General features: G+C 39.4%; 1 protein-coding gene across 7 annotated transcripts in view; it reads right to left on the minus strand.

Annotated features, from left to right (window-relative positions):
• Positions 1-2,458: 2,458 nt before the first annotated feature.
• Positions 2,459-21,419, minus strand: part of RAB3IP (RAB3A interacting protein) — a 318,282-nt gene continuing 299,321 nt past the window's right edge. For all 7 annotated transcript variants that reach the window (XM_053716791.1, XM_053716793.1, XM_053716792.1 and 4 more), the window contains one exon: positions 2,459-2,854. In XM_053716791.1, coding sequence (XP_053572766.1) covers positions 2,772-2,854 — 83 coding nt within the window. In that variant the 3' untranslated portion in view covers positions 2,459-2,771. The remainder of the gene's footprint in view (positions 2,855-21,419) is intronic.

Consider the following 21,419-nt stretch of genomic DNA (forward strand, 5'->3'; position numbering starts at 1 on the left):
ATTAGAGACTGGTCCGTTTCTGCGAAAGGGACGAAAATTAGGCTTATTATTAGCCTTAAAAGACCTATCCTGTGGGAGGGCGTGGCCCTTTCCCCCAGTGATGTCTGAAATAATCTCTTTCAAATCAGGTCCAAATAATGTTTTACCTTTGAAAGGAATGTTAAGCAATTTTGTCTTGGAAGACACATCCGCTGACCAAGACTTTAGCCAAAGCACTCTGCGCGCCACGACAGCAAACCCTGAATTTTTCGCCGTTAATCTAGCTAATTGCAAAGCGGCATCTAAAACAAAAGAGTTAGCCAATTTAAGTGCTTGAACTCTGTCCATAACCTCCTCATACGAAGATTCTTTACTGAGCGATTTTTCTAGTTCCTCGAACCAGAAACACGCTGCCGTAGTGACAGGAACAATGCATGAAATTGGTTGTAGAAGGTAACCTTGCTGTACAAAAATCTTTTTAAGCAAACCCTCTCATTTCTTATCCATAGGATCTTTGAAAGCACAACTATCTTCGATAGGAATAGTAGTGCGTTTGTTTAGAGTAGAAACCGCCCCCTCGACCTTGGGGACTGTCTGCCATAAGTCCTTTCTGGGGTCGACTATAGGAAATAATTTCTTAAATATAGGGGGGGGAACAAAAGGTATGCCGGGCCTTTCCCACTCTTTATTTACTATGTCCGCCACCCGCTTGGGTATAGGAAAAGCGTCGGGGGGCACCGGAACCTCTAGGAACTTGTCCATCTTACATAATTTCTCTGGAATGACCAAATTGTCACAATCATCCAGAGTAGATAACACCTCCTTAAGCAGTGCGCGGAGATGTTCTAATTTAAATTTAAATGTCACAACATCAGGTTCAGCTTGATGAGAAATTTTTCCTGAATCTGAAATTTCTCCATCAGACAAAACCTCCCTCATGGCCCCTTGAGATTGGTGTGAGGGTATGTCATAACAGTTATCATCAGCGTCCTCTTGCTCTTCAGTGTTTAAAACAGAGCAATCGCGCTTTCTCTGATAAGTAGGCATTTTGGATAAAAGATTTGCTATGGAGTTATCCATTACAACCGTTAATTGTTGCATGGTAATAAGTATTGGCGCACTAGATGTACTAGGGGCCTCCTGTGTGGGCATAACTGGTGTAGACACAGTAGGGGATGATGTAGTATCATGTTTACTCCCCTCATTTGAGGAATCATCTTGGGCAATATCATTATCTGTTGCATTACTGTCCTTACTTTGTTTGGACACTATGGCACAATTATCACATAAATTTAAATGGGGAGACACATTGGCTTTCATACATATAGAACATAGCTTATCTGATGGTACAGACATGTTAAACAGGCTTAAACTTGTCAACAAAGCACAAAAAACGTTTTAAAATAAAACCGTTACTGTCACTTTAAATTTCAAACTGAAAACACTTTATTACTGAATATGTGAAAAAGTATGAAGGAATTGTTCAAAATTCACCAAAATTTCACCACAGTGTCTTAAAGCATTAAAAGTATTGCACACCACATTTCAGAGCTTTAACCCTTAAATTAACGGAACCGGAGCCGTTTTTACATTTAACCCCTATACAGTCCCAGAATGAGGCTCTGTCTATAACTAGAAAGGCCCCCATCTGAAAAAGGTGTCCAACACAGTGCCTGCCGTTTTTCTAAACGTTCCCCAAGATTATAATACCAATAATTAGTTAGAATCTGCATAATATGCCTAGTAAAGCAATTGTTTTAGCCCAGAAAAATGTCTACCAGTTTTTAAGCCCTTTTTGAAGCCCTTTATTCTTTTATGTTTAACTAAGAAAATGGCTTACCGGTCCCCATGAGGGGAAATGACAGCCTTCCAGCATTACATGGTCTTGTTAGAAATATGGCTAGTCATACCTTAAGCAGAAAAGACTGCTAACTGTTTCCCCCAACTGAAGTTACTTCATCTCAACAGTCCTGTGTGGAAACAGCAATCGATTTTAGTTACTGTCTGCTAAAATCATCTTCCTCTTACAAACAGAAATCTTCATCCTTTTCTGTTTCAGAGTAAATAGTACATACCAGCACTATTTTAAAATAACAAACACTTGATAGAAGAATAAAACTACATTTAAACACCAAAAAACTCTTAACCATCTCCGTGGAGATGTTGCCTGTGCAACGGCAAAGAGAATGACTAGGGTGGGCGGAGCCTAGGAGGGATCATGTGACCAGCTTTGCTGGGACTCTTTGCCATTTCCTGTTGGGGAAGAGAATATCCCACAAGTAAGGATGACGCCGTGGACCGGACACACCAATGTTGGAGAAATAGTTCATTTAAATTTGGTATTTCTAGACAAAGTTGGATGCCACGTGTTTTGCTTGTAGAATAAATCATATAGTGACTGCATATTGGATACTTCTATGTATGTAAACATCTACTATAGTTGAAAAACCCACCCTATTTAAGAAAGAAAATCTCACAATTTCAAACTACCGTTTATTTCTTCAAATCTGCATTTCTATCACCAATAATGTATAGTTGATGAGGCCTGCGAATGCTTGTCAGGTCCTTAGCAATTAACTGTCACTTGCAAGCACACACGGCATAGGTTTAATTTTGATGCGTCACATTATAGCTCAGCAGTGCAATTTGCAAAGTACATAGTAAGGATACAGAATTTGCCATTTATTTCATTGTCAGAAATGGATAAACCTATGTGCTGCAACGGTCCTTTAGTCTGAATAGCAGGAAATGTGTTAAGTCCAGGGAATGTTTAAGTGCATTCTTGTAGTGTTCTAAATCTCCTCTTTAAAAAATCCAAGTTTTGCTAGAGACATTTCTTTTCTTAGTTGCATAATTTCCCAGAACATCTGGTCAACTGTAAATAATAAGAAAAAAATAAATAAGCAAAAACATGCAACAAATCTAAAAACACTTTAAAATCATGTTACAATTATTGTTAACAATAGGAGTATTATTAATGGTATCACTAACTATAATAATACAAATTAATCCTAACTAAATAAGGGAAATCTCTCAGGGAAAAAAAACAAAAACAAAAATGATCTCTAAGTAATTATTTTAAATTTCCAGGGCCATGTTCCATGGCAGCATTCACAAAATAAAGTAACTGCACCCAAAGGAAAGGCAGAATCCAGTAAAGAATATTATATTTTTTCTGATACAGTGGCTGTTACAAGCTGGTAAAAGAAAAGTATAGAATGAACAGTTATAGATAGCTCTTGGGGTCGATCTACAGCAGTATTCCAAAAGTAAATATGTAGTCTGTAAAATGCTTTAATCCAATGGAAAGTGAACACTGATAATATTCCAACAAAATATAAACACAATATATTAACTCAGTCATATTTTTACTTTTTGTTAAACATTTCTAACTCTCCATTGGAATATGCACAAATTCACAGTATTCTGGAATATCTCATGCCTCGATTTGTACCCTTCAGCTCCGCAGCGTCAGCTTAAAGGGATAGTAAAGTCCAAATTAAAAACTTTCATGATTCAGATAGGGCATGTAATTTTAAACAACTTTCTAATTTACTTGTATAATCAAATTTGCTTTGTTCTCTTGTTATCCTTAGTTGAAAACTAAACCTAGTTACTCTCACATGCTAATTTCTAAGCCCTTGAAGACTGCCTCTCAACTGAATGCATTTGACAGTTTTTCACAACTAGAGGGCGTTAGTTCATGTGTTTCATATAGATAACACTGTGCTCATGCACGTGAAGTTATTTAAGAGTCAGCACTAATTGCCTGAAATGCAAGTCTGTCAAAGATCTGAGATAAGGAGGCAGTCAGCAGAAGCTTGGATACAAGCGGCTAGATTACGAGTTGTGCGTTAGGGTTAAAAAGCAGCGTTGAGAGGTCCCAACACTGCTTTTTAACGCCCGCTGGTATTACGAGTCTTGAAATGACAGGCTCACCGCTCACTTTTTTGGCCAGACTTGGAAATACCGCAAATCCACTTACGTCAATTGCGTATCCTATATTTTCAATGGGACTTGCATAGCGCCAGTATTACGAGTCTGACAAAAAGTGAGCGGTAGACCCTCTCCTGTCAAGCCTGATACCGCATTTTAAAGTCAGTAGTTAAGAGTTTTACACTACAACGCTGTAGCATAAAACTCTTAACTAAAGTGCTAAAAAGTACACTAACACCCATAAACTACCTATTAACCCCTAAACCGAGGCCCCCCCACATCGCAAACACTAAAATAAATTTTTTAACCCCTAATCTGCTGAACCGGACATCGCCACCACTATAATATATTAACCCCTAAACCGCTGCACTCCCGCATCGCAAACACTATTTAAATATTATTAACCCTTAATCTACAGGCGCTAACATCGCCGACATCTACCTACATTTATTAACCCCTAATCTGCTGACCCCAACGTCGCTGCCACTATATTAAATGTATTAACCCCTAAATCTAAGTCTAACCCTACCCCCCCTAACAAATATAATTACAATAAATCTAAATAAAATTACTATAATTAGCTAAATTATTCCTATTTAAAACTAAATACTTACCAATAAAATAAACCCTAAGCTAGCTACAATATAACTAATAGTTACAATGTAGCTAAGCTTAGGGTTTATTTTTATTTTACAGGCAACTTTGTATTTATTTTAACTAGGTACAATAGTTATTAAATAATTAACTATTTAATAACTTCCTAGTTTAAATAAAGACAAATTTACCTGTAAAATAAAACCTAAACTAAGTTACAATTACACCTAACACTACACTATAATTAAATAAATTACCTAAACAAAATACAATTAATTACAATTTAAAAAAAATGTCTAAAGTACGGAAAAAACATAATTTATGCTTACCGGATACATTTATTTCTCTTGTAGTGTGTTCAGTCCACGGGTCATCCATTACTTATGGGATATATTCTCCTTCCCAACAGGAAGTTGCAAGAGGATCACCCAAGCAGAGCTGCTATATAGCTCCTCCCCTCACATGTCATATCCAGTCATTCGACGAGAAAGGAGAAACTATAAGGTGCAGTGGTGACTGGAGTTATAATTTTAAAATTTAGAACCTGCCTGAAAAAGACAGGGCGGGCCGTGGACTGAACACAGTACAAGAGAAATAAATTTATCAGGTAAGCATAAATTATGTTTTCTCTTGTTAAGTGTGTTCAGTCCACGGGTCATCCATTACTTATGGGATACCAATACCAAAGCTAAGTACACGGATGATGGGAGGGACAAGGCAGGAACATTAAACAGAAGGAACCACTGCCTGTAGAACCTCTCTCCCAAAACCAGCCTCCGAAGAAGCGAAAGTGTCAAATTTGGAAAAAGTATGAAGTGAAGACCAAGTTGCAGCCTTGCAAATCTGTTCAACAGAGGCCTCATTCTTAAAGGCCCAGGTGGAAGCCACAGCTCTAGTGGAATGAGCTGTAATTCTTTCAGGAGGCTGCTGTCCAGCAGTCTCATAGGCTAAACGTATTATGCTACGAAGCCAAAAAGAGAGAGAGGTAGCCGAAGCCTTTTGACCTCTCCTCTGTCCAGAGTAAACGACAAACAGAGAAGAAGTTTGTCTAAAATCTTTAGTTGCCTGTAAGTAGAACTTCAGAGCACGGACCACGTCTAGATTATGCAAAAGACGTTCCTTCATTGAAGAAGGATTAGGACATAATGATGGAACAACAATCTCTTGATTGATATTCCTGTTAGAAACAACTTTAGGTAAAAACCCAGGTTTAGTACGCAGAACTACCTTATCGGAATGAAAAATCAGATAAGGAGAATCACAATGTAAGGCAGATAACTCAGAGACTCTTCGAGCCGAGGAAATAGCCATCAAAAACAAAACTTTCCAAGATAAAAGCTTAATATCAATGGAATGAAGGGGTTCAAACGGAACACCCTGAAGAACTTTAAGAACCAAGTTTAAGCTCCACGGAGGAGCAACAGCTTTAAACACAGGCTTAATTCTAGCCAAAGCCTGACAAAAGGCCTGGACGTCTGGATGCTCTGCCAGACGTTTGTGTAAAAGAATAGACAGAGCTGAAATCTGTCCCTTTAGCGAACTAGCGGATAAACCCTTTTCTAAACCCTCTTGTAGAAAAGCTAATATCCTAGGAATCCTAACCTTACTCCATGAGTAACTCTTGGATTCGCACCAATATAAATATTTACTTATGGTAAATTTTTCTTGTCACAGGTTTCCGAGCCTGTATTAATGTATCAATAACCGAATCCGAAAACCCACGCTTTGATAGAATCAAGCGTTCAATTTCCAGGCAGTCAGCCTCAGAGAAATTAGGTTTGGATGGTTGAAAGGACCCTGAATTAGAAGGTCCTGCCTCAGAGGAAGAGACCATGGTGGACAGGACGACATGTCCACTAGGTCTGCATACCAGGTCCTGCGTGGCCACGCAGGCGCTATCAGAATTACCGATGCCCTCTCCTGTTTGATCCTGGCAATCAGCCGAGGTAGCAACGGAAATGGTGGAAACACATAAGCTATGTTGAAAACCCAAGGGGCTGCTAATGCAGCTACCAGCACCGCTCCCGGGTCCCTGGATCCGTAACAAGGAAGCTTCGCGTTCTGGCGAGATGCCATGAGATCCAGATCCGGTTTGCCCCAACGACGAATCAGTTGAGCAAATACCTCCGGGTGAAGTTCCCACTCTCCCGGATGAAAAGTCTGGCGACTTAGGAAATCCGCCTCCCAGTTCTCTATGCCTGGGATGTGAATCGCTGACAGGTGGCAAGAGTGAGACTCTGCCCAGCGAATTATCTTCGAGACTTCCAACATCGCTAGGGAACTCCTGGTTCCCCCTTGATGATTGATGTAAGCCACAGTCGTGATATTGTCCGACTGAAATCTGATGAACCTCAGCTTTGCTAACTGAGGCCAAGCCAGAAGAGCATTGAATATTGCTCTTAATTCTAGAATGTTTATTGGGAGGAGTTTCTCCTCCTGAGTCCACGATCCCTGAGAATTCAGGGAATTCCAGACTGCTCCCCAGCCTAGAAGGCTGGCATCCGTTGTTACAATCGTCCAATCTGGCCTGCGAAAGGTCATTCCTTTGGACAGATGAACCGGTGACAACCACCAGAGAAGCGAATCTCTGGTCTCCTGGTCCAGATTTAGCAAAGGGGACAGATCTGAGTAATCCCCGTTCCATTGACTGAGCATGCATAGTTGCAGCGGTCTGAGATGCAGGCGCGCAAATGGCACTATGTCCATTGCCGCTACCATTAAGCCGATTACCTCCATGCACTGAGCTACCAATGGGCTTGGAATGGAATGAAGGACACGGCAAGCATTGAGAATCTTTGATAACCTGGACTCCGTCAGGTAAATCTTCATCTCTACAGAATCTATAAGAGTCCCTAGAAAAGGAACCCGTGTGAGTGGTAACAGAGAACTCTTTTCCACGTTCACTTTCCACCCATGCGACCTCAGAAATGCTAGAACTATCTCTGTATGAGACTTTGCATTCTGAAAACTTGACGCTTGTATCAGAATGTCGTCTAGGTACGGAGCCACCGCTATGCCTCGTGGTCTTAGTACCGCCAGAAGTGAGCCCAGAACCTTCGTAAAAATTCTCGGGCCGTGGCTAACCCGAAGGGAAGAGCCACAAACTGGTAATGCCTGTCTATAAAGGCAAACCTCAGGTACCGATAATGATCTTTGTGAATCGGTATATGAAGGTAAGCATCCTTTAAATCCACCGTGGTCATATATTGACCCTCTTGGATCATGGGTAGGATGGTTCGAATGGTTTCCATCTTGAACGATGGTACCCTTAGGAATTTGTTTAAGATCTTTAAGTCCAAGATTGGTCTGAAGGTTCCCTCTTTTTTGGGAACCACAAATAGATTTGAGTAAAATCCTTGTCCCTGTTCCGATCGCGGAACTGAGTGGATCACCCCCATGATTAAGAGGTCTTGTACACATTGTAGAAATGCCTCTCTCTTTACTATGTTTGTCGATAACCTCGAAAGATGGAACCTCCCTTGTGGAGGAGAGGATTTGAAATCCAGAAGGTATCCCCGAGATATAATCTTTAACGTCCAGGGATCCTGCACATCTCTTGCCCAAGCCTGGGCAGAGAGAAAGTCTGCCCCCCACTAAATCCGTCTCTGGATAGGGGTGACTTCATGCTGTCTTAGGGGCGGGAGTAGGCTTTCTGGCCTGCTTGCCCTTGTTCCATGACTGGTTGCCTTTCCAACCTTGTCTGTAACGAGTAGCAGTTCCTTCCTGTTTTGGAGCGGAGGAAGTCGATGCTGCTCCTGCCTTGAAGTTACTAAAGACACGAAAATTAGACTGTTTGGCCTTTGGTTTGGCCCTGTCCTGAGGAAGGGCGTGGCCCTTACCTCCCGTAATGTCAGCAATAATTTCCTTCAAGCCGGGCCCGAATAAGGTCTGCCCTTTGAAAGGAATGTTAAGTAGTTTAGACTTGGAAGTTACATCCGCTGACCAGGATTTAAGCCAGAGCGCTCTGCGCGCCTGTATGGCGAATCCGGAATTTTTAGCCGTAAGTTTGGTTAGATGTACTACGGCATCTGAAACAAACGCATTAGCTTGCTTAAGGGTTCTAACTTTGCTCAAGGCCTCATCCAACGGCTCTGTGCGAATCGCCTCTTCCAGAGACTCAAACCAGAATGCCGCTGCAGCCGTGACAGGCGCAATGCATGCAAGAGGCTGCAATATAAAACCCTGTTGAACAAACATTTTCTTAAGATAACCCTCTAATTGTTTATCCATTGGATCTGAGAAAGCACAGCTATCCTCCACCGGGATAGTGGTACGCTTGGCTAACGTAGAAACTGCTCCCTCCACCTTAGGGACCATCTGCCATAAGTCTCGTGTGGTGGCGTCTATAGGGAACATTTTTCTAAATATCGGGGGAGGGGAAAAAGGCACACCGGGTCTATCCCACTCCTTACTGATAATTTCTGTAAGTCTTTTTGGTATAGGAAAAACGTCAGTACACACCGGTACCGCATAGTATCTATCCAACCTACACAATTTCTCTGGAATTGCCACTGTGTCGCAATCATTCAGAGCCGCTAATACCTCCCCTAGTAACACACTGAGGTTCTCAAGCTTAAATTTAAAATTTGAAATTTCTGAATCCGGTCTCCCCGAATCAGAACCGTCACCGACAGAATGAAGCTCACCGTCCTCATGTTCTGCAAGTTGTGACGCAGTATCAGACATGGCTCTCTGTCATCAGCGCGCTCTGTCCTTAACCCAGAGCTATCGCGTTTGCCCCTTAATTCGGGCATATTATATAATACTTCTTTCATAATATTAGCCATATCATGTAAAGTGATTTGTAAGGGCCTAGATGTACTAGGTGTCTCAATCCTACGCATCTCCCGAGCGGGAGACGCAGGTACTGACACGTGAGGAGAGTTAGGCGGCATAACTTCCCCCTCGTTGTCTGGTGATAGCTTCTTTATCGGTACAGATTGACTTTTATTTAAAGCAATATCAATACAATTGGTACACATCGTTCTATTGGGCTCCACATTGGCTTTTGAACATGATGAACAAACAGCTTCCTCTGAATCAGACATGTTTAAAACAGACTTAGCAATGAAACTAACAAGCTTGGAAATCACTTTCAATAAGTTTTACAAGCAATATAAAAAACGCTGCAGCGCTTCAAAAATACAGATATAATTAAACAATTCTTAACAAGAAGTGTACTATTAGCAGAGGATTGCACCCATTAGCAAAAGGATGATTAACCCCTCGATACCCAAAACGGATAAAACAGATATCAATTAAGATTTAACGCTTTTAATCACAGTCAGCACACTGTCACAGATCTGCTGTGACCGATTACCTCCCTCACAAATGAAATTTGCAGACCCCTGAGCTCTCTAGAGACGTCCTGGATCAAGGAGGAAGAAGCAGAAAGACTGTGCAATAATTTTAACTGCGCAACAAGGCGCTAAAACAAGGGCCCTCCCACTCCAATCACAACAGTGGGAGCCCTGATATAACTGTTTCAATGCAGAAAAATATGTTAGCCATGTGGAAAAAAACATGCCCAAAGCGATTTATCACCAAAGTACCTCACAAAAAACGAATAACATTCCAGTAAACGTTTTATTAAAAAACAAAATTTTTCAATGTCATGCAAAGCTATCACTAAGCCTGCTACCAGTCGCTACCACTGCAGAGAAGGCTTAGGTATTATTTCAGTGTTAACAGTATTTTCTCAGTCAAATTCTAGTCCCTAGAATATAACTCGACTGCGCATACATTTATCAGCCTGATACCAGTTGCTACTACTGCATTTAAGGCTGTACTTACATCATACGGTAACAGCAGTATTTTCTTAGTCAATTCCATTCCCAGAAAATAAAGTACTGCACATACCTCATTTGCGGAGGACCCCGCATGCTATTCCCAGTTTCTGAAGTTACCCCACTCCTCAGAATGTCGAGAACAGCCAGTAGATCTTAGTTACGCCTGCTAAGATCATAGATAAAAAACGCAGGCAGTTTCTTCTTCCAAATACTGCCTGAGATAGAAAAACAGCACACTCCGGTGCCATTTAAAATAACAAACTTTTGATTGAAGAATAGTTAAGTAAAAACTCCAGTTCCTCTCGCGACCTCCTTCTTTGTTGAGGGTTGCAAGAGAATGACTGGGTATGACATGTGAGGGGAGGAGCTATATAGCAGCTCTGCTTGGGTGATCCTCTTGCAACTTCCTGTTGGGAAGGAGAATATATCCCATAAGTAAAGGATGACCCGTGGACTGAACACACTGTGAACACACAATGTTGGGGGGGGGGGTATTTGTAAAAAATTTTTTTACAGGTAAAAGAGCTGATTACTTTGGGGCAATGCCCCGCAAAAGGCCCTTTTAAGGGCTATTTGTAATTTAGTGTAGGGTAGGGCTTTTTTTATTGTTGGGGGCTTTTTTATTTTGTTAAGGGGATTAGAGTAGGTGTAATTAGTTTAAAAATCTTGTAATTATTTTATTATTTTCTGTAATTTAGTGGGGGGGGGTTTTCGTACTTTAGATAATTTCTTTTAATTGTAATTAATTGTATTTAGTTTAGTTAATTTATTTAATTATAGTGTAGTGTTAGGTGTAATTGTAACTTAGGTTAGGTTTTATTTTACAGGTAAATTTGTCTTTATTTTAACTAGGAAGTTATTAAATAGTTAATAGCAATTTAATAACTATTGTACCTAGTTAAAATAAATACTAAGTTGCCTGTAAAATAAAAATAAACCTTAAGATAGCTACAATGTAACTATTAGTTATATGTTAGCTAGCTTAGGGTTTATTTTATAGGTAAGTATTTAGTTTTAAATAGGAATAATTTAGTGAATTGTATTAATTGTATTTAGATTTTTTAAATTTAAGTTAGGGGGGGTTAGGGTTAGACTTAGATTTAGGGGTTAATAAGTTTATTATAGTGGTGGCGACGTTGGGGGCGGCAGATTAGGGGTTAATAAATATAATGTAGGGTTCGCCAATGTTGGGGGCAGCAGATTAGGGGTTCATAACTATAATGTAGGTGGCGGCGGTGTCCGGAGAGGCAGATTAGGGGTTAATAATAGGTTGTGGCGATGTCGGGGGCGGCAGATTAGGGGTTAATAAGTGTAAGATTAGGGGTGTTTAGACTCGGGGTTAGTGTTAGGGTGTTAGGTGTTACTATCCCTTTAACTAATACCACTGCTAGGAACCATTTGTAATCGGAGAAAAAGAATAGACCTAAAAGGGAGAAGACTAAGAGCCAGAACAAAAGTTGGGCGACAGGTTTTCATGTGCTGCAAAGAAAGTATTTAAAGTAAGTATAAATCCTGACATTTGCAAAACATTACAAAAGTTAAAAAACAAACAGAAAACAAAAACATACTTTGATATAATTGTAATAATGTCCATAATAATGTCAACCTAGTTGTATTCACCAACAAATTCTGAAATTGCATATAAGGAAAAAATTATAGAAGGTAGATGCTTTGAGGTGCATACAATTTAGATACCATCTATATTATTTATATATATATATATATATATATATATATATATATATATATATATATATATATATATATATATATATATATATATATATATATTTATATATATATATATATATATATATATAAAAAACATAATTTATGTAAGAACTTACCTGATAAATTAATTTCTTTCATATTGGCAAGAGTCAATGAGCTAGTGACGTATGGGATATACAATCCTACCAGGAGGGGCAAAGTTTCCCAAACCTCAAAATGCCTATAAATACACCCCTCACCACACCCACAATTCAGTTTAACGAATAGCCAAGTAGTGGGGTGATAAAGAAAGGAGTAAAGAGCATCCACAAAGGAATTTGGAAATAATTGTGCTTTATACAAAAAAATCATAACCAACATAAAAAGGGTTGGCCTCATGGACTATTGCCAATATGAAAGAAATTAATTTATCAGGTAAGTTCTTACATAAATTATGTTTTCTTTCATGTAATTGGCAAGAGTCCATGAGCTAGTGACGTATGGGATAGCAATACCCAAGATGTGGAACTCCACGCAAGAGTCACTAGAGAGGGAGGGATACAAATAAAAACAGCCATTTTCCGCTGGAAAAAATTAATCCACAACCCAAAAAATAAGTTTATACTCATAAACGACAAAACTTAAATCAAAAGCAGAAGAATCAAACTGAAACAGCTGCCTGAAGAACTTTTCTACCAAAAACTGCTTCTGAAGAAGCAAATACATCAAAACGGTAGAATTTAGTAAATGTATGCAAAGAAGACCAAGTTGCTGCTTTGCAAATCTGATCAACTGAAGCTTCAAACTTAAAAGCCCACAAAGTAGAGACTGATCTAGTAGAATGAGCTGTAATTCTCTGAGGAGGGGCTTGACCCGACTCCAAATAAGCTTGATGAATCAAAAACTTAAACCACGAAGCCAAGGAAACAGCAGAAGCCTTCTGACCTTTCCTAGAACCAGAAAATATAACAAATAGACAAGAAGTCTTCCTGAAATCTTTAGTAGCTTCAACATAATATTTTAAACCTCTTAACACAGCCAAAGAATGTAAGGATCTCTCCAAAGAATTCTTAGAATTAGGACACAAGGAAGGGACAACAATTTCTCTATTAATGTTGTTGGAATTCACAACCTTAGGTAAGAATTTAAATTAAGTCTGCAAAACCGCCTTATCCTGATGAAAAATCAGAAAAGTAGATTCACAAGAGAGCGGATAATTCAGAAACTCTTCTAGTAGAAGAGATGGTCAAAAGAAACAACACTTTCCAAGAAAGTAGTTTAATGTCCAAAGAATGCATAGGCTCAAACGGAGGAGTCTGTAAAGCCTTCAAAACTAAATTAAGACTCCAAGGAGGAGAGATTGATTTAATGACAGGCTTGATACAAACCAAAGCCTATACAAAACAATGAATATCAGGAAGTTTAGCAATCTTTCTATGAAATAAAACAGAAAGAGCAGAGATTTGTCCTTTCAAGGAACTTGCAGACAAACCTTTATCCAAACCATCCTGAAGAAACTGTAAAATTCTAGGAACTCTAAAAGAATGCCAAGAGAATTTATGAGGAGAACACCATGAAATGAAAGTCTTCCAAACTCGATAATAAATCTTTCTAGAAACAGATTTACGAGCCTGCAACATAGTATTAATTACTGAGTCAGAGAAACCTCTATGACTAAGCACTAAGCGTTCAATCTCCATACCTTCAAATTTAATGATTTGAGATCCTTAAAGAAAAACGGACCTTGAGATAGGTCTGGCCTTAGTGGAAGTGGCCAAGGTTGACAACTGGACATCCGGACAAGATCCGCATACCAAAACCTGTGAGGCCATGCTGGAGATACCAGCAGCACAAACGATTGCTCCATGATGATCTTGGAGATCATTCTTGGAAGAAGAACTAGAGGCAGGAAAATATAAGCAGGTTGATAACACCAAGGAAGAGTCAATGCATCTACTGCTTCCGCCTGAGGATCCCTGGACCTGGACAGGTACCTGGGAAGTTTTTTTAGATGAGATGCAATCAGATCTATTTCTGGAAGCCCCCACATCTGAACAATTTGAGAAAACACATCTGGATGGAGAGACCATTCTCCCGGATGTAAAGTCTGACGACTGAGGTAATCCGCTTTCCAACTGTCTATACCTGGGATATTAACCGCAGAATTAGACAAGAGCTGGATTCCGCCCAGACAAGTATCCGAGATACTTCTTTCATAGCTTGAGGACTGTGAGTCCAACCCTGATGATTGATATATGCCACATTTGTGACATTGTCTGTCTGAAAACAAATTAAAGGTTCTTTCTTCAACAGAGGCCAAAATTGAAGAGCCCTGAGAATCACACGGAGTTCCAAAATATTGATTGGTAATCTCGCCTCTTGAGATTTCCAAACTCCTTGTGCTGTCAGAGATCCCCAAACAGCTCCCCAACCTGAAATACTCGCATCTGTTGAGATCACAATCCAGGTTGGACGAATGAAAGAGGCCCTTAGAATTATACGATGGTGATCTAACCACCAAGTCAGAGAAAGTCGAACATTGGGATTTAAGGATATTAATTGTGATATCCTTGTATAATCCCTGCACCATTGGTTCAGCATACAAAGCTGGAGAGGTCTCATATGAAAACGAGCAAAGGGGATCGCGTCCGATGCTGCAGTCATGAGACCTAAAACTTCCATGCACATAGCTGCTGAAGGGATTGACTGAGACTGAAGGTTCCGACAGGCTGCAACCAATTTCAAACGTCTCTTGTCTGTTAGAGACAAAGTCATGGACACTGAATCTATCTGGAAATCTAAAAAGGTTACCCTTGTCTGAGGAATCAAAGAACATTTTGTGTGAGATTCTGCAGAACGTAAAGACTGAGCGAGTACCAAGATATCGTCCAAATAAGGAAACACCGCAATACCCCGCTCTCTGATTACAGAGAGTAGGGCACCTAGAACCTTTGAAAAGATTATTGGAGCTGTCGCTAGGCCAAAAGGAAGAGCAACAAATTGGTAATGCTTGTCAAGAAAAGAGAATCTCAGGAACTGATAATGATCTGGATGAATCGGAATATGAAGATGAATATGAATGCATCCTGTAAGTCTATTGTGGACATATAATGTCCTTACTGAACAAAAGGCAGAATAGTCCTTATAGTCACCATTGTGAAAGTTGGTACTCTTACATATCGATTCAAAATCTTTAGATCCAAAACTGGTTTGAATGAATTCTCTTTCTTTGGGACAATGAATAGATTTGAATAAAACCACAGACCCTGTTCCTGAAACGGAACTGGCATGATTAGCCCTGATAACTCCAGGTCTGAAACACGCTTCAGAAAAGCCTGAGCCTTTACTGGGTTTACTGGAATGCGTGAGAAAAAAATCTTCTCACAGGCGGTCTTACTCTGAATCCTAGTCATATCAGCATTCCAAGACTTGAGCCACAAAGCTCTTCTAGCTAAAATAGCTAAAGACATAGATTTAACATCTATTTTGATAATATCAAAAATGGAATAACAAATGAAATTATTAGCATGTTGAATTAACTTAAAATTGCTAGACAAATCATGATCCGATACTTGTTGCGCTAAAGTATCCAACCAAAAAGGTGAAGCAGCTGCAACATCAGCCAAAGAAATTGCAGGCCGAAGAAGATGACCTGAATATAAATAAGCTTTCCTTAGATAAGATTCAAGTTTCCTATCTAAAGGATCTTTAAAAGAAGTACTATCTTCCGTAGGAATAGTAGTACGTTTAGCAAGAGTAGAGATAGCCACATCAACTTTGGGGATATTTTCCTAAAAACATAATTTATGTAAGAACTTACCTGATAAATTCATTTCTTTCATATTAGCAAGAGTCCATGAGCTAGTGACGTATGGGATATACATTCCTACCAGGAGGGGCAAAGTTTCCCAAACCTTAAAATGCCTATAAATACACCCCTCACCACACCCACAATTCAGTTTAACGAATAGCCAAGAAGTGGGGTGATAAGAAAAAAAGTGTGAAAGCATATAAAAATAAGGAATTGGAATAATTGTGCTTTATACAAAAAAATCATAACCACCACAAAAAAGGGCGGGCCTCATGGACTCTTGCTAATATGAAAGAAATGAATTTATCAGGTAAGTTCTTACATAAATTATGTTTTCTTTCATGTAAGAGTCCATGAGCTAGTGACGTATGGGATAATGACTACCCAAGATGTGGATCTTTCCACACAAGAGTCACTAGAGAGGGAGGGATAAAATAAAGACAGCCAATTCCTGCTGAAAATAATCCACACCCAAAATAAAGTTTAATGAAAAACATAAGGAGAAGATTCAAACTGAAACCAACGCCAGAAGTACTTTTCTACCAAAAACTGCTTCAGAAGAAGAAAATACATCAAAATGGTAGAATTTTGTAAAAGTATGCAAAGAGGACCAAGTTGCTGCTTTGCAAATCTGATCAATCGAAGCTTCATTCCTAAACACCCAGGAAGTAGAAACTGAACTAGTAGAATGAACTGTAATGCTTAGAGGCGGAGTTTTACCCGACTCGACATAAGCATGATGAAATAAAGATTTCAACCAAGATGCCAAAGAAATGGCAGAAGCTTTCTGGCCTTTTCTAGAACCGGAAAAGATAACAAATAAACTAGAAGTCTTACGAAAAGACTTAGTAGCTTCAACATAATATTTCAAAGCTCTAACAACATCCAAAGAATGCAACGATATCTCCTTAGAATTCTTAGGATTAGGACATAATGAAGGAACCACAATTTCTCTACTAATGTTGTTGGAATTCACAACTTTAGGTAAAAAATCAAAAGAAGTTCGCAACACCGCCTTATCCTGATGAAAAATCAGAAAAGGAGACTCACAAGAAAGAGCAGATAATTCAGAAACTCTTCTGGCAGAAGAGATTGCCAAAAGGAACAAAACTTTCCAAGAAAGTAATTTAATGTCCAATGAATGCATAGGTTCAAACGGAGGAGCTTGAAGAGCCCCCAGAACCAAATTCAAACTCCAAAGAGGAGAAATTGACTTAAATGACAGGTTTTATACGAACCAAAGCTTGTACAAAACAATGAATATCAGGAAGAATAGCAATCTTTCTATGAAAAAGAACAGAAAGAGCAGAGATTTGACCTTTCAAGGAACTTGCGGACAAACCCTTATCTAAACCATCCTGAAGAAACTGTAAAATTCTCGGTATTCTAAAAGAATGCCAAAAAATGATGAGAAAGACACCAAGAAATATAAGTCTTCCAGACTCTATAATATATCTCTCTAGATACAGATTTACGCGCCTGTAACATAGTATTAATCAGAGTCAGAGAAACCTCTTTGACCAAGAATCAAGCGTTCAATCTCCATACCTTTAAATTTAAGGATTTCAGATCCTAATGGAAAAAAAGGACCTTGCGACAGAAGGTCTGGTCTTAACGGAAGAGTCCACGGTTGGCAAGAGGCCATCCGGACCAGATCCGCATACCAAAACCTGTGAGGCCATGCCGGAGCTACCAGCAGAACAAACGAGCATTCCTTCAGAATCTTGGAGATTACTCTTGGAAGAAAAACTAGAGGCGGAAAGATATAGGCAGGATGATACTTCCAAGGAAGTGATAATGCATCCACTGCCTCCGCCCGAGGATCCCGGGATCCGGACAGATACCTGGGAAGTTTCTTGTTTAGATGAGAAGCCATCAGATCTATTTCTGGGAGTTCCCACATTTGAACAACCTGAGGAAATACCTCTGGGTGAAGAGACCATTCGCCCAGGTGCAACGTTTGGCGACTGAGATAATCCGCTTTCCAATTGTCCATACCTGGGATATGAACCGCAGAGATTAGACAGGAGCTGGATTCCGCCCAAACCAAAATTCGAGATACTTCTTTCATAGCCAGAGGACTGTGAGTCCCTCCTTGATGATTGATGTATGCCACAGTTGTGACATTGTCTATCTGAAAACAAATGAACAACTCTCTCTTTAGAAGAGGCCAAGACTGAAGAGCTCTGAAAATTGCACGGAGTTCCAAAATATTGATCGGAAATCTCACCTCCTGAGATTCCCAAACCCCTTGTGCTGTCAGATACCCCCACACAGCTCCCCAACCTGTAAGACTTGCATCTGTTGAGATTATAGTCCAGGTCGGAAGAACAAAGAAGCCCCCTGAACTAAACGATGGTGATCTGTCCACCATGTCAGAGAGTGTCGTAAAATCGGTTTAAAGATATTAATTGAGATATCTTTGAGTAATCCCTGCACCATTGGTTCAGCATACAGAGCTGAAGAGGTCGCATGTGAAAACGAGCAAAGGAGATCGCATCTGATGCGGCAGTCCTAAGACCTAACATTTCCATGCATAAGGCTACCAAAGGGAATGATAGTGACTGAAGGTTTTGACAAGCTGATATCAATGTTAAAACTTCTCTTGTCTGACAAGGACAGAGTCATAGACACTGAATCTATCTAGAAACCTAAAAAGGTTACCCTTGTCTGAGGAATCAACGAACTGAACGGTAAATTGATCCTCCAACCATGAACTTGAAGAAACAACACAAGTCGATTCGTATGAGATTCTTCGAAAATGAGAAGACTGAGCAAGTACCAAGATATCGTCCAAATAAGGAAATACCAAAACCCTGTTCTCTGATTACAGAAAGAAGGGCACCGAGAACCTTTGAAAAAAATTCTTGGAACTGAGGCTAGGCCAAACGGTAGAGCCACAAAACTGGTAATGTTTGTCTAAAAAGAGAATCTCAGACACTAAAAGTGATCTGGATGAATCGGAATATGCAGATACACATCCTGTAAATCTATTGTAGACATATAATGCCCTTGCTAAACAAAAGGCAGGATAGTCCTACAGTAACCATCTTGAATGTTGGTATCCTAACATAACGATTCAATAATGATAGATCCGGAACTGGTCTGAAGGAATTGACCTTCTTTGGTACAATGAAGAGATAAAATAAAACCCCAGCCCCTGTTCCAGAACTGGAACTGGCATAATCACTCCAGCCAACTCTAGATCTGAAACACATTTCAGAAATGCTGAGCCTTTGCTGTGTTACCTGGGACACGGGAAAGAAAAAAATCTCTTAGCAGGAGGCCTTAACTTGAAGCCAATTCTGTACCTTTCTGAAACAATGTTCTGAAACCAGAAATTGAGAACGGAATTGATCCAAATTTCTTTGAAGAAAACGTAATCTGCCCCATACCAGCTGAGCTGGAATAAAGGCCGCACCTTCATAGGTACTTAGGAGCTGGCTATAGGTTTCTATAAGGCTTGGATATATTCCAAACAGGAAATAGTTTCCAAACTGATACCGCTCCTGAGGATGAAGGATCAGGCTTTTGTTCCTTGTTGCGAGGAAAGGAACGAAAATGATTATTTACCCTAGAAAGAAAGGGAAAGCAAAGTTAACTTAGAAGACATATCAGCATTCCAAGTTTAATCCATAAAGCTTTTCTAGCTAAAATAGCTAGAGACATATACCTGATATCAACAGATGGTATCACCAATAAAATTATTAGCATGTTATAGAATAATAATAATGCTATAAAATTATGATCTGTTACTTGTTGCGCTAAAGCTTCTAACCAAAAAGTTGAAGCTGCAGCAACATCCGCTAAAAATATAGCAGGTCTAAGAAGATTACCTGAACATAAGTAAGCTTTTCTTAGAAAAGATTAAATTTTCCTATCTAAAGGATCCTTAAATGAAATACTATCTGCCGTAGGAATAGTAGTACATTAGCCGGAGTAGAGACAGCCCCATAACCTTAGGGATTTTTGTCCCAAAAAACTCTAATCTGTCAGATGGCACAGGATATAATTGCTTAAACGTCTAGAAGGAGTAAATAAATTACCCAAATTATTCCATTCCCTGGAAATTACTTCAGAAATAGCATCAGGGAGATTAAACACTTCTGGAATAACTACAGGAGATTTAAAACCTTATTTAAACGTTTACATTTAGTATCAAGAGGACCAGAATCCTCTATTTCTAATGCAAATAATACTTCTTTAAGTAAAGAACGAATAAATTCCATCTTGAACAAATACAAAGATTTATCAGCATCAACCTCTGAGACAGAAACCTCTGAACCAGAAGAACCATTATCAGTATCAGAATGATGATGTTCATTTAAAAATTCATCTGAAAAAATAGAAGTTTTAAAAGACTTTTATGTATACTAGAAGGAGAAAAAACAGACATAGCCTTCTTAATGGATTTAAAAAAATAAAATCTCTTATGTTATCAGGAACACTCTGAAAATTAGATGTTGACGGAACAGCAACAGGTAATGTAACAGTACTAAAGGAAATTTTATCTGCATTAATAAGTTTGACATGACATGCAATACAAACAACAGCTGGAGAAACAGATACCAAAAGTTTATAGCAGATACACTTAGCTTGGTAGCTCCAGCACTGGGCAGTGATTTTCCTGAAGTATCTTCTGACTCAGTTGCAACGTGGAACATCTTGCAATATGTAAAAGAAAAAAACAACATATAAAGCAAAATTGATCAAATTCCTTAAATGACAGTTTCAGGAATGGGAAAAAAATGCCAGTGAACAAGCTTCTAGCAACCAGAAGCAATAAATAATGAGACTTAAATAATGTGGAGACAAAAATGACGCCCATTTTTTTAGCGCCAAAAAAGACGCCCACATTATTTGGCGCCAAAAATGACGCCACATCCGGAACGCCGACATCTTTGACGCAAAAAAAACGTAAAAAAATGACGCAACTTCCGGCGACACGTATGACGCCGGAAACAGAAAAAAAATTTTGCGCCAAAAAAGTCCGCGCCAAGAATGACGCAATAAAATGAAGCATTTTCTGCCCCCGCGAGCCTAACAGCCCACAGGGAAAAAGTCAAATTTTTTAAGGTAAGAAAAAAAGATTGAAACAAATGCATTTATCCCAAATATGAAACTGACTGTCTGAAAAATAAGGAATGTTGAACATTCTGAGTCAAGGCAAATAAATGTTTGAATACATATATTTAGAACTTTATAAACAAAGTGCCCAACCATAGCTTAGAGTGTCACAGAAAATAAGATTTACTTACCCCAGGACACTCATCTACATGTTTGTAGAAAGCCAAACCAGTACTGAAACGAGAATCAGCAGAGGTAATGGTATATATAAGAGTATATCGTCGATCTGAAAAGGGAGGTAAGAGATGAATCTCTACGACCGATAACAGAGAACCTATGAAATAGACCCTGTAGAAGGAGATCACTGCATTCAAATAGGCAATACTCTCCTCACATCCCTCTGACATTCACTGCACGCTGAGAGGAAAACCGGGCTCCAACTTGCTGCGGAGCGCATATCAACGTAGAATCTAGCACAAACTTACTTCACCACCTCCATCGGAGGCAAAGTTTGTAAAACTGAATTGTGGGTG

The sequence above is a fragment of the Bombina bombina genome, chromosome 6 (genome assembly GCF_027579735.1).
Source record: "Bombina bombina isolate aBomBom1 chromosome 6, aBomBom1.pri, whole genome shotgun sequence".
In the NCBI taxonomy this organism is placed as follows: domain Eukaryota; kingdom Metazoa; phylum Chordata; class Amphibia; order Anura; family Bombinatoridae; genus Bombina; species Bombina bombina.